Below are 14,636 nucleotides of genomic sequence, written 5' to 3'. Positions count from 1 at the left end.
AGAAATTCTGCTTCAAGGTTTAAATACAGCCTCTTGGGTTCTATGAAAATAGCACACACAGCCTTTTCACTTCATAGCGCAGTGATTGCCGTGTTCATGGCCTCCTTGTAGGAGAAGGTATTTGAAGGAGTAGATGAGAACGTGGACATTTTCCCCTCGTAATAAAAGCAAAATATGTTTGAACAACACGCTTTCTTGCAGGCCAGATGGTTTCCAGCACAATCATATTGAACTGCCCGTCTAGTTATTGGTTCACGTATGTATGCCGACACTTCAGAAATACAAGCGTAATACTGTATTTCTCTAGTGGAAAGAGCTTCAAAAATCTATCACCTTAAATGGTGGTTAATTGATGGATCTTCAACTCTAAATGTACCTCCAGATGGGGATTCATAGAGAGATAAATTGGGGAATTGTATATCTACCATTCCCTAATCTACTAGCACTGGGAAAATCTTGTGTATTTACAGCATTGACCTACAGTTCACAAAAACTGAAAGGTAGTTGTCAGGAGCAGGTGTGGGCCGGCTTGCTTGGCTCCTGATATTAATTCTAGCATTGGCCAGATCCATTGCGCCTGGTTACTGGCCCGGCTGGTTGGTAGGGGCACGCCGTCAGTGTCCTTAGCTACTTACACAACGGCTGGTGCCGCACCACTCCTTGGCCGGGTGTACCAGGAATATTTAGTTCACTGTAAGGGTCTGTTCACACAGAGTAAAATCGTCAGAATACGGCATAATTTTAATGGGATGGCTCACCTGCCTCTGCTTCCGCGGCCCTCCACTCAAAGAATTGACATGTCAATTGAGTGTAGAGTGGCAGAAGCGGAGGTGCGAGAGCCATCTCATTTAAAAAGATGGCAGGCGGGATTCTGCCAATTTTTCTCTGTGTAAAATGACCCTAATGCCGACTGGCAGGTGCAGCTGCCAGTCAGCTTTAGTTCTTGTAAGGAGGACCTGGGGCTGGGACTTAATCTCCCTTAAAGTTCTGCCAATTAGCATTCCTCATTGCCTGTGATAGAGCCCTGTTTTCCTGATATTTGGGTTGACTCTTTGACTATTCTCCGTGACTTCTGATTTTGTTGCCCAGAGCTGTACAGAGTTGGACTGTTGCCAAATTACCTGCTACCGCCTAGGGCAGACAGTGGTAAGTAGTCAGGGACAACGGGCAGGGACAGCGGGGCGGGTGCCTTACTTGTCCTGTGTCTTAGTCTCCCAACCTGACAGTAGCAGTTTAACTAATATTTTGACAAATTTAGAAAATATCTATTGGTTTGACACATGTAGAAAAGTAAATAAAATTTAGGGGACATTAATCATCTAAGGGTCCCTGTAGACCATTGTAGATCAGTGAGATTGTAACTCGTTTGCAGAACCTGTACAATATTAATCATTCGGGCGGCCCATTTAAACTCATTGATATTGATATCTCTTCTGCTTAGACAGGAAGATGTACACCCAAATACCATTGACTTTATTGGCTGCAGATAAGATTTAAACAACAGACGAATAAGCATTTGGCTGGCCCTTGTACATTGTCAAATAAGGTGCAAACATATCTAACTTAGACAGAAAAAAATTGGTCACAAAGTCATGTAAGCCATTTTTTTAGTTGACATGATCACATGTGTCTACACTCTAATCTAATATAAATCCGCAACAAATCTATTCTCCACAATCTTCTGAACCTATGAAGAACTTAATGTCAGCTGGAAAGTGAGCTGGAAATTGCCAGATTTTTTTTTTTACATTATCCAATGCCTGTTTAAAGGGGTACTTCAGAGAATAAAACTGATCAAATCAACTGATGTCAGAAAGCTGTACAGATTTGTAAATTTGTTAATTATATTTATAAATATTATAAATACAAAAAATTTTATTTAATTGTCAACCGATGTATGCCCTGCAGGAAGTGGTATATTCTGACGCAGTGCTCTCTGCTGCCTCTTCTGTCCGTGTCAGGAACTGTCCAAAGCAGCAAATGAGGATTTGCTATTGCTCTGGACAGTTCCTGTTACGTACATGGGTGGCAGCAGAGAGCACTGTGTCAGACTGGAAAGAATACACCACCTCCTGCAGGGCATACAGAGGCTGCCACCTCTGTCCGTGACAGGAAATGTCCAAAGCAGGAAAGGTTTTCTATGGGGATTTGCTACTGCTCAGTACAGTTCCTGTCATAGACAGAGGTGGCAGCAGAGAGCACTATGTCAGACTGGAAAGAATACACCACTTTCTGCAGAACATACAGCAGCTGATAAGTACTTGAAGACTTGAGATTTTTAAATAAAAGTAACTTAGAAATCTTTATAACTTTCTGACTCTAGTTGATCTAAAAACAAATAAATAGATAAATAAAATAAAATAAAATCTGTAGTGTACCCCTTTAAGGGACCTTCAGTGTATTTAAATATTTAGTATTTCTTCACTTTTGGTCGTTCTATCATAATCTTTCTGAAAAGCTGTGAATTTCAGTTGGATCACCTCCATGTATCATTTTGACCCCCGTTTTCCCCTTAATACCGGAACCACTAGACAGGGCAGAGAGGCCAAAGTCTATATTCCGTTGATAGAAACCGCTTCCCGAAATTCCCTGAGGTTATAATTCAGGGTGCTGACTAAATTATTTCAGTGTAGAAACGTGCTTAATTATATGGATTACTGAATAAATTGTCAAGTGTAAGGAATTATTCTGATAAATTAAAATACTAATTAAACAGGCTGTTGCAGAATTTTGAGAACATTATAGGGTTCCGCTTCTTCAGGTAATTTGCATATCCTTCATCTATGAATTTAATTTTGAAGGGCTTCATTTTTGTATTCCAAACCCCTTTGTTTCGCACAAATACAAAACGAGGTCTTATGTTGCCCATTGCTTTGAATGTTCCAAATGAGTTCTACTTTTATTAGGAAAAAGAAATTAAATTCTAAAATGTGTCCTTTTCTATTCAGGATAAATTGTCAAACTGTAATATGAAAAGAGAAAGATTTGATTTAAAAATAATGAGATTCTCAGACATTTTCTGCTCCGGCTTAATCCTTTAGAATGAAAAAAATAAGGAATTTTTTTTTTTTAAGTACAAAAGTTTGATCCTGTTTTTGTTTTTTTATTGATAGCTATCGGTATAATACCGATATAGGGATGCAGTGATTTATAAACAGCAGCTCTGGAATATAGTCCTGGAATCTGTTCGTGAATCAAATAAATGGCAGTCAATGTAAGGCATGGCTTTTTGTCTCCAGACCAAGAGCCACTCCTCCTATGCCTGGAAAGTGCTTGGCTAGTTTTAAAGGTGTCGTGCCATGAAAAAGCAGTATCCAGTGCTGCAAAATTATGGCCACTTTATTCCAGACACAGCACTACTCTTCATATAATTCTCGGCACTCACCAGTTCAGTTTATGTGGTTTTTATTGTATCACTCTATGAAACAAAAAACTTACAGGGAGCATTTAGGCTAAAATGCCTTTATCAACTGTTGATAAAGGCGTATTAGCCGAAACGCGTCATTTAAATTTTTTGTTTCATGGATTGATACAATGAAACCACATAAACTGAACTGGTGAGTGCCGAGAATTATGTGATTGTACTACGTGGGATTCGTTCTCATCTACGTGCATCACCCATCACCAGAGTGCCGAACCAGATCGTGTGTTGGAGAGCACTACTGTTGTCTCAGGGTGCAGGTTTTGTAACTCAGTTCCATTGAAGTGAATGGAGCTTAATTGCAAACCACACCTGATCTGGAGACAAAAGCGGTGCTGTCTCTGGAAGAAAGTGGCCATGTTTTTGTAGCGCTAGATAACCCCTTTAATTGTAAACCACACGTGACCTGGAGACAAGAACTGGAGACGAGTGGTTCTGTCTCTGGAAGAAAGTGGTCATGTTTTTGTAGTGCTGGATAACCCCTTTAAATGAGCATCTGATGACTTTATGAATACATTTTAAGAGATTCCTCTGATAGAGTTTTATTTAAAGGGGTATCCTGATTAGAATTAACTGCTAATATGTTGCTGCCAAGGCACAATAGCCTATCTTAGCTCTCCACGCTCCCCCAGTGTCCTCCTATGCCATCTTTAGTTCCAGGCTGAACTTATCTGGCATTGACAGGCCACTCACTGGCCGTGGTGCTGTCCCATCTCAGTCAGTGATTGGCTGAACGAGCTGTCACTGCCAGATGAGTTTGTATGAGAAATACAGCTGGGGTTTGTTAGCCGTGGACCAAAGATGATGTAGGGGGACAGCGAGGGAGCGCCGAGAGGTTATAATAAGCTGTTTGTTATGTTCTGCTCCTTTAAGACAAGTGAAAACATAAAGGGGGAGAATTATCAAACATGGTGAAACTGGCTTAGTCGCCCCTAGCAACCAATCAGATTCCACCTTTCATTTTCCAAAGAGTCTGTGAGGAATGAAAAGTGGAATCTGATTGGTTGCTAGGGGCGACTGAGCCAGTTTCACTTTACACTATGTGTGATGAATCTCCCCCATAATGTCTAATGTGCCCATAGTAGATGAAAATGAAAGCTAAGCTGTTATTGGTTGCTATGGGCAGTTTCTATTTTTCCCACTTTGATCAATCTGGGCCTGTAGGCTTTGCTTGGTGACGGGTATACCTTAGTTAAAAGTTGATGGGGGCTTTGGAAAGGGGTGTGTTTTTTGTCTAACTCTTTTGTGTAACTTTTTGTGTGCCAAAAATTGTTCAAAATATTTGTAAAAAAATTTGGAATAAAGGGAAATAATTAGTAGCAGAGATGCGGCTTATTTTGGCCCATTTGTAGACAGCCTAGTCTAAGGCCACGTTCACACATAGCAAAACTAGTGGAATTCCGTTAGCCTCCCTCTCATAATGGGAGGCTATGGGAGGCGCGCGCTGATGCTCTCCCCGCGCTGAAAAATGAACATGTTCATTCTTCAGCGTAGAGAGACGCTGTGAGAACAGCAGCGCGCGCCTCCCATAGACTCCCATTATCAGAGAGAGGCTAACGGCATTCGGTGGACAATTCCGCTAGTTTTGCTACGTGTGAACGTAGCCTAAAGATATCTATCATTATCTCTCTCGGCCTCGCCACACAAATAAATGTTCGGCATGGCTCTGGTCTCAGTTTACTGCTCCCAAAAGAAAAGGATCTGCCTTTGGATCACTCCTCTCTCAAGGAACAAAATCTGTTAGATGAAGGTCTGGGGTTCTCCATACACAATTTACTGATAACAACAAATTTGGACAACTTTAGTAAGAGGTATATTGGGCACCTTATAGAGACTCTGTCTGTCAGTAGTTTTAAGCTGCCATTTCTAAGGGTAGAAAAAACTAGCGATATAAAAGCCTCTCCATTATGGGCGTGTGCTCAGTAGTTCTCGATATTCATGATCACCAGCTCACTCCGCCCACCGGATGCTTATTGACAGTTATCTACCTGCACTGTGTATAGGTAAACAGCTGTCAATCAGCAGCTGGAAGACAGACGAACTGGTGCGGTACGAATCCCATTCACTTGTATATCAGGAGAACAGCTGAACAGTATGATGTAAGCAATACATTCTGTTCAGCACTTCTGTCAGTAATTTATGCAGCATAAACCTACTAACAAATTCTCCTAAAAAATTTTTTTGTCTATTTCAGTCCTTCATTGACATGAATAGCGCTTTGTTTTCTACTACCAGCTTCTGTAGGGCGGTGTTGGGCACTGTATTACAGTCATGTATAAATTTGAGTGCTCCTTTTTTGTAGTATTTGTTATTCTATAATATTTTTAGTGAGTCCACATTAGTAGAGGGATAAAAATCACAGTTGATTTTGCTTTTACATTGAGCCTGTATAAAGTTACTTGGTATTATGCAGTTGTACGAAGGGCGCTAATGGCCTGACACAGCTGCCATGTAGGTGTTATGACAATAATAGCTTTAGAAAGGATGCATATTCTGCCTGACATACTAATCGCAACGGCTGACTATCATGCTCATGCTTTGTCTTAAGTCTTTGGTAAAATAATACTTTATTGTGTCAATGGTCACCATAAGAATGGAATATAATTAGGATAGTTGTCTTTCATAGCGATCCCTTGTCTACTGATAAGTACTGATAGAGTACATTCATATAAAAGGCAGGCAGACATTTGGTGACATTGTTGTAAGACCTACATTCAAATAACATTTTGCTTTTATTCTCATTTTAATAGCTGCCAATAAAGATAAGCTTGAAAAATCTACCGGACTACGAATCCTACAAACAGGGGTTGCTGAGGTAGGACCTTATATTTTCTTCTTTATATGCGTTTCATGGACAAAAATCTGTAATTTCTCAATATATGCTTGCACCAGACCTCTGTTGGTTGGTCTAATGGGGTACTTTGTTTGATTAAAGTTTTATTATATTATAAAGTGTAACTGTAATTATTTTTTTTGTTTTGCAAAAATCGATAGCACAAGCATTTTTAAGAAACTATAATAGGTTTTATTAGGCAAAAAGCCTCTTTCTGTACTCAAAAAGCTGCCCCCCCCCCCCCAACTCACTTCTTAGCTGTTCATTATCAGACAAAGTCATCTTCATTACAGAGAAGCAAAGAGAATACGGGCTTGCTGAGTCCATTATAACCTATTAAGAGGGAGGGGTCAAGGGGAATGAGTGAGCAGGGAGAGCAGACAAGCAGCTCTACAGTTTGAAAACTGTCTGGGCACATAAAACTCTTTAGAGATTTAGAGGTCAGAAAGGTCAGTGTTTCTCTAGGAACTTAATGGGAGAAGATTGCAGGATGATGTTTTGCAGGGCTGCCTTTTCTCCTCTCCATGCTCACTCACCCCCTCGGCCCCTCCCCCCTCCATAGAAAATAATGGTCACAGAAATCCTGCTTCTTCTGAAGTGTGTGTGTGTGGGGGGGGGGGGGGGGGGTTGCAAAGCAGCTTTTTGAGTGCTGAAGGAAACTCTTTTGCTTAATAAAACCTATTACAGAGTTTCTTAGAATCGCTTGTACTATCAATATTTATTGATTTCTGAAAAGTGACAATTAAATGAGTTACGCTTTAAGGATAAAAAGATTTAAAAGAGTTATCTGGGATAAAACACTGATGACCTATGAGGATTGGTGGGGGGTGAGAGGTTGGGGGAGAGAGTTTGGCCTAGAATAGGATAGTTATAAGAAAAAAGGTGGACTAAAAGCTGTTTATATTATCTCTACTATGACAATGGATTTTTATTTGATGTATTGTGCTATTCTTCTACCGATTGAGGTACTTACTTGTGTATTATATAGGTTGTCATGCAGTTTTGTGATATTCATTATTAGGCCAAATTTTTAGGTGGAAAAAAATGCTTTGAAAAATAGAAGTGTTTATTCTTGTTAGAGAGAAACCATCAGCAGGTTTGTACATTTGTACCCGCTGTTATGTGCCTGTAGCAGCAAAGCTTCTGATTCCAGTGCAGGTATTCTTGTTTTATTCTGTGGTGCCCTTTTTTGAGTATTTAGATCATAAGCAAATGTGTAAATTGTTTGGTGCACTGGGGGCATTCCCTGGCCCCTGGCATTGTCCCGCCCTTTCATTGGTTCATATGTTGCCTCCTACTTGTATATTTATCCATGCATAATTAGCCGCATCACTCTCTTTGGGCCAGATCTCGCACTTACAGGAGCTGTGGAAGCGCAAGATCCCGTGCATAGAGAGAGATGTGGCTACTTACATATACTGTAGATGAATATGCATAAGTAGGAGGTGACGTATGAACTGGTGGGCAGGTGGGACAGTATACTGAGGGGCCAGGGAATGCCCCCAGTGCAGAAAACGGGCTAATTTACATATTTGCTTAGGATATTAATACTAAGAAAATGCGCCACAGATGAAAATAAGAAGTCTTATGCCAGAATCAGCAGCTTTGTCACTACTGGCACATAAGATCAGGTTCTTATGTACAAACCTGCTAATTGTTTCCCTTTAATTAAAGGTACTCCAGCTAAAATCTTTTTCTTTTAAATCAACTGGTTTCAGAAAGTTATATATATTTGTAGTTTATTTCTATTTATAAATCTCAAGTTTTCCCATACTTATCAGCTGCTGTATGTCCTGCAGGAAGTGGTGTATTCTTTCCAGTCTGACACAGTGCTCTTTGCTAATAGCTGATAAGTATGGGAAGACTTGATATTTTTAAATAGAAGTAAATTACAAATCTATATAACTTTCTGAAACCAGTTGAAAAAGATTGCCAGAGTACCCGTTTAAGTGCAAAGTGAATGAACAAAAGAGAAATCTAAATCAAATCGATATTTGGTATGATCGACCTTTCTCTTTAAAAAAGCATCAATTCTTACCAATAAATTAGGCTGGGTTCACACTGCGTTTTTGCAAAACGGATGAAAAACAGATTTGATCCGTTTTTCTATTGACTTCCATTGTAAAAAAAAAAAAAAAAAAAAAAACGCATCAAAACGGATTCGTTTTTTTCCGGACACAAAAGTAGTGCCAGCTACGTTTTTGTGTCCGTAAAAAAAAAAAAACTGATCCGTTTTGGTCCTTTTTTTTACAATGGAAGTCAATAGAAAAACGGATCAAAATGGATGCACACAAATGCATCCGTTTTTTAACCTGTTTTTGCAAAAAACGGATGGGTAAAAAAAAAAAAAAGGATTGCAAAAACGCAGTGTGAATCTAGCCTTAGTTGGAAATGTCAGCATTTATGGTGAGCATTATATTGTCCACTCCATGTAACCTAAAGAATCTGTATATTTCAGTAATGTGGGTGTTTGGTGAAAATCTCTGTTCAGATCCTTGAGCTTTGGCAGCTGAAAAACAGTCATATTCCTGCATTCTGTGATCAAGTGAATAAATTACTTATCCACCTACAGATTTATAATTGTATTGCATTAGGTTACCATTTGATTGCTATTCCGGTACTTTACATGCATGTGTAATTTCCTCTGAGCTAAGAGAGGAGGCATTTTCCGTTGTATTTATTTGAGCTTTTTATCATTTTGTTCCCATTATTCCTAGAAAACACCCAATATACACTAAAGAACGCAAATTTTGTTTTCGTTTTTTTTTTTTTTTTTTTGTGGATCCTTAAAGTGTCACTGTCCTTTTAACTGTCAAAATGTAAATCAACAGTAAGGCCATGTTTACATGGCGTAAGAGACTGCCCGTTCCTGTGATCATCCCGGCCGGGACTGCAGTACCGGCTGGATGATCTTTCACGCCGCACAGTTCACCACAGGACACCAAGAAGCTTGCGGCTGCAGCCACTCACTTCATAGTGTGCACTGACAGAGCTTTCTGTGGCCGCTATTCAATGAATACCGGCCGCAAAAAACTGACATGTCAGTTGTTTGCGGCGCAGCTAGGGGTCCCGGCCGGAACGTATACTATGTGTATACCCATAGACAGCAAGCCAACGTATTTTTTCGTATTAACTACGGCCGTTGTTGCAATCGCCAACAGCGGCCGTAGAAATACAAAAAAAAATGTTGTATGAACATAGCCTAATTGTGAAATAAAGCAAGTTTGCAATATACATTCATTATTTTTTTTGTTGTTATCATGCTGTAAAACAAAGCTGTACTTACCAGAAATCCAGGTCCAGTCTCCTGAAGGCAGATTTTCCACCATTCTGGGGGGACAAAACAGACTAAACACAGGAATTCCGGCCAGTTCAGAGAGTCACAGCTCAATATAACCATCAATCACATGACTGCCTTCTCTGTGAGCGCTCAGATGGCCTGGGAAACACAGGACTTCCTGTTTTCTGACTCTTTAAGCAAAAAAACAGGAAGTGCAGTGTTTTCCATGATTAAAAAAAAATAATAATGAATGTATACTTACTTTATATCTTATCTATTGTTGATTTAGATTTTGAAAGTTATAATGACAGGGAGACTTAAATATATTAAATGTGAAAGCTATTTTGTATTTTAAATTTGGAGGCAAGCTCAGCCTAAGTATCTTAGTCTGCTCTGCTTGAAAGTTTTGTATTTTTGGCATTTATATAATTGATGTGTCAGAAAGAACATTGGGAGGCCTCAGGCACCAGGGTCAGTTAACTGCTATTTATGCACCCCCACTTGTACCTGCTTTTGGTATGCCCCTTCTCACCATCTTATGACTGGTCTGAAAGTGTCGGACACTTGACCTACACGCTGATAATCTGTTTTTACTTTAATTTGTCTTTAAAGGGTATAAACCCACACACCGTATATGCAGCGTATTTACTGCTGCGATACGCAGCAAACTCGCAGCAAACTCGCAGCAGATTAGATCTAAATAACTGAACACAGCATCAAATCTGTACCAACAAATCTGCTGCGTATTTGTTGCATATCTGCTGCGTATACGGTGTGTGGGTTTATACCCTAAAGGGTCAAAATATTAATATAGTCATTTTCAGTTATGAACCCAAAATATTAGAGATGTCACTTTTTTGTCAGTGAACTTCTAATACTTTTCAATACCCTTCTGGGGAGAAGGGATGGAGTGCTGGCCAGGCATAAAGACAAAGAACGTACGGATGCTCGTATGTGTAAGGTCTTCTAACTTGACTTCTCAAAATCAGGTTTATTTTGTGTCCTTACATTCAAAAATGGCAATTTATCCAGTAGGGTCCAACCTTCAAGATACAGTTCCCAATCAAAAAATTAAAGCATACTCACTTGCCCTGATCCCCTGTTGATGTCATTCCAATGAATCCCAAACCCCAGTTCTCTCAGCTTCTTTCTCATGGTGTCCCTATCTTATAGAGCTCATGTCAAAAAGGCTTTGCTGAGCCACAGCATGCATGCTTCTTCCCTTCCCCACTCTTCCCTGCTTTGATTGATTAATTTTATGATGACATTACTCCTTTTTCCTCTGCATTATCAGCTTACTATTTGTTTTACTATTTGTTTTATCTTTCCCACACTCTTTTTTCCCAATTCTTCCTAATAATTAGAATTTGACAGCTTGCAGCATTAATCAAAGCCATTTTTGCTACATTTAACAATTCATCCGATTTGAGAATATCACTATCTTCTGCTTAAAAAATAAAAGAGCAAATTAATGGCTCCCTAAGGTGTTTTAGTGCGGAGTTTCCCTGTGTAACCTCACATCACTTCCTGGATAACATGGCAATAACTAGAGTCCTGCAGGCATATTCATTTCTTACTCTTTGTGGTTTTAGATTTGTGTACTTTTCTATGTAGTGTAGGAAATTTTAGACAATATCATGTGTCAGTCTAACAAGATTATATTAGCTGATACGTGTTTGAGGTTTATGGAATAAATGCCATCTTACAGCTACACATCATTTACACTTATACAAAAAGATAATCATTTGCCACTATTACTTATTGGCTGATTACATTATTATGGGGGCAGCTACTCTGCCAGAGGTGCTCTAAACTGCATTTAGAGATATGCTTTACAACAGCTACATGGACAAAGGCAATATTGTTAAGCAGACTTGCTGAACTGTTCTAGTTCGGTAAAGTTCTTCAAACCCAAACGCTCAGCATTTGTCTCCCAATGGCTGGTGAAGTTGAATGCCGCCCTAGGGAGTCCTGGAGCACATGGATACAAATACATGGCCACTTTATTTCTTAAACAGTACCATTCTTGTCCTCAGTCAGGGTGGAGTTTTTGAGCTCAGATCCATTGAAGTCAATGAACATTCATGAACATTATTTACACCTGTCATTATAAAACAGTGGTGGTTATTTTGCCTTAAAGAGGATGTACCACCTGATACATCCTCTTTAAAGGACAAATCCCATTAAATTTTTTTTTTAGCTTATTTAACACACATTACAAAGTTATATAACTTTGTAATGTGGTTAAATACCCGGTCTGGCCCCCTTCCCCCACTTTCGGACCCCCGACCCCCCCCCCCCCCCCCCCCCCGAAAGTTAAAGAAAGTATACATTACCTATTACGATCGTCACGGTCCTCTTCTCCCGGGCGGCATCTGGTGACGACGACGTCAGAGTCGGGGGACGGTCCGGGTCTTCTTCCTCCTCGGCGTCTTCATAGAGAGTGAATGGGACGGAAAAGGCTGCTGGTGCACATGCGCACCAGCAGCCTTTTCATTGGCTGGAGCGCATCACATGGCTTCCAGCTTGCTCAGCCCTGATTGGCTGAGGTTGCTGGAAGCCATGTGATGCGCTCCAGCCAATGAAAAGGCTGCCGGTGCGCAAGCGCACTGGCAGCCTTTTCCATCCCCAGGACCTGGAAGTCAGAGACATCGCTGGACGGCGGTGACGGTCAGGCGGACGGCGGGCGAATGGAGTGGCGATCGTCACCGGAGGGATGGTGAGTATGGTGTCTGTGTGTGTGTCTGGTTTTTTTTTGGGGGGGGGTCCCGCCGGAGTTGTCCTTTAACCTGAACCCACGGATCGATCGGCGCCGGCACGGGGAAGCCGGTGACGCGGTCCATTTTTCAGACCACCGCCCGATTCCTGTGCACGGCGCCGTTCAGTCCAGCGGTACCGGCCGGTGCTGAAGCACTGGAGGTCAGCCGGGCCGCCCCCAGTGGGGGTTAATTCCCTCCCCTGTATGACACAGCTCGTTTAGAATGAACGGAGCCGCGTCATACAGGGGAGGGAATTCCCTACCACTGGGGGCGGCCCGACCGGCCTCCAGTGCTTCAGCACCGGCCGGTACCGCTGGATCGAACGGCGCCGTGCACGGGAACCGGGCGGCATTCCGACAAACGGACCGCGTCACCGACTTCCCCGTGCCGGCGCCAATCGATCCGTGGGTTCAGGTTAAAGAGGATGTACTGGGTGGTACATCCTCTTTAAAATGACGTTGTGTGAACATAGCCTTAGGCCTTAGGCTATGTTCACATGCTGTATAAACAATGGCCATTCCCCATCAATGGCCGTTTAATGGTCCCTATGATCAGAATTAAAGGGTCCGGCGATTTTTAAAATCTGGCAGCCACAGGGGGGAATTTGATCAGGAGTATGAACTTACCTCTCTCCGTGCCCATGGTGAGCAGCGGGACCGGCCTTGGGACCCCCACTGGAAGGCATTTTGACTGGGGCAGGTTGCCGATCCAGTCACTGATTGGCTGAGCAGCCAGTCCATTGGCCGCGACAGGCATTTTCCCCTGAGTTGTGACGCCATCATGACTCGGGGAAAAATGCCCATCCCGGCCAATAAACTGGCCGCTCAGCCAATCAGTGACTGGAGCGGCGTCCCGCCCCAGTCACTGACTGGCTGAGCAGCCAGTCCATCAGCTGGATTGTGACATGTCAGTGCCGGAAAAACCAAAGCCCAGCGGGGATCCCGAAGCCGGTCCCAGACTTTTTGTTTAATGATCATGTTCATTTATTCAGACAGTAGCTAATGTTAAACAGTGTCCATTCACGCGGAACGGCGGCTGTTTAAACAGCGTAGGAAAAAATGTGTAACATGCAAATAGGGTGCGGAAAACTCCACAGGAGATTTATCAAACATGGTGTAAAGTGAAACTGGCTCAGTTGCCCTTAGCAACCAATCAGATTCCACCTTTCATTTTCCAAAGAGTCTGTGAGGAATGGAAGGTGGGATCTAATTGGTTGCTAGGGGCAACTGAGCCAGTTTCACTTCACACCAGTTTGATAAATCTCTATCTATGCGAAGGTAGAAGAGGTTTTGGGGGGGGGGGGGTCAGATTGTTTGTACAGAGTCGCTTTAAGCTAGCATTACATGTTAACTGGCCTTCTGAACATGATCTGGAAAACCCATAATAATCAGCAGCTACAGCCATCTTAGGTACAGATATACATTAAAAAATAGACAAAAACTATTCTTGCCTCTTCTGTCAATAATAGAACGTGTTAAGGTGAGAGGGCTATAACAAAGAGGATTTATTATTGCACTCCAGTATGATTATTCCAGTAGATGAGAAAACCTGTGAAGTGATCCATATATTAAAAGCCACCGCCATCAGACCGCTAATTTACCAAATGATTGATACACTGTCTGGTTTGCAAACCTTGGCGTAACATGTCCACGTATTCATTCTCATCCCATCTAAGATGATAGCGATGAAGAAAGAAAATATTTAATTCCTCGTTAACACATGAATGAGCAGATACTGTCATCTCCTACCAAACAATAACAGGATTATCTCCAGAACTGTCACTTTATAGGAAAATACAGTGTTGCCCAAAAAAAAAAAAAAATACAAAAAAAAAAAAACAGCAGTGGATAGAATTCAAGATCAGAGTAATAGGACGAAGGGAAATCTGCATTCATGGTAATAAATATTCATATTTGTCTGCTCAGGAGATGGAAATCTAATCAAGGGCTATTGATGCACTCGCTACCCTGTCTCACTCTTTTTTTTTTTTTTTTTTTTTTTTTTAACCAAGGCGTTTCATCTAAATTGGGTTTGATATGGAAATTTGTCTCTCTCCAAGTCCTTCAGGCCACGAGCATGCTGGGATAACAGTGGCGGTGTCCAGTATATTAGATGCTGCTGTATGTTGCCACTGTTGTAAATGGAATGAAAGCCAAAGCAATAAATAAAAGGAGATTGTTTTGTGCCTCTCAGTGGTCAACCTCGAAAGGAATCGTGTTTTTTCAGCTTATTTTTCTTTTTTGCTTTTTAGTTTTGTGGTATCCTAGATTATTTTACTTTTTTGATTTTTATTCTCCTTAATGGAAAATCTAAACATGGACATGAAAGGCTAAGAATTTTTTT

At 41.2% G+C, this 14,636-nt stretch overlaps 1 protein-coding gene across 3 annotated transcripts in view; it reads left to right on the top strand.

Moving 5' to 3' along the window:
• PTPRN2 (protein tyrosine phosphatase receptor type N2) overlaps positions 1-14,636 on the top strand; it is a 742,556-nt gene that overhangs the window by 439,019 nt on the left and 288,901 nt on the right. For all 3 annotated transcript variants that reach the window (XM_069958896.1, XM_069958895.1, XM_069958898.1), the window contains exon 12: positions 6,172-6,236. In XM_069958896.1, the coding sequence (XP_069814997.1) occupies positions 6,172-6,236 (65 nt within the window). The remainder of the gene's footprint in view (positions 1-6,171; positions 6,237-14,636) is intronic.

Source organism: Dendropsophus ebraccatus, chromosome 2 (assembly GCF_027789765.1).
Source record: "Dendropsophus ebraccatus isolate aDenEbr1 chromosome 2, aDenEbr1.pat, whole genome shotgun sequence".
Taxonomy (NCBI): domain Eukaryota; kingdom Metazoa; phylum Chordata; class Amphibia; order Anura; family Hylidae; genus Dendropsophus; species Dendropsophus ebraccatus.
Note: the sequence above shows the minus strand (reverse complement) of the source record. Positions and strands in the feature narration are given on the sequence as shown.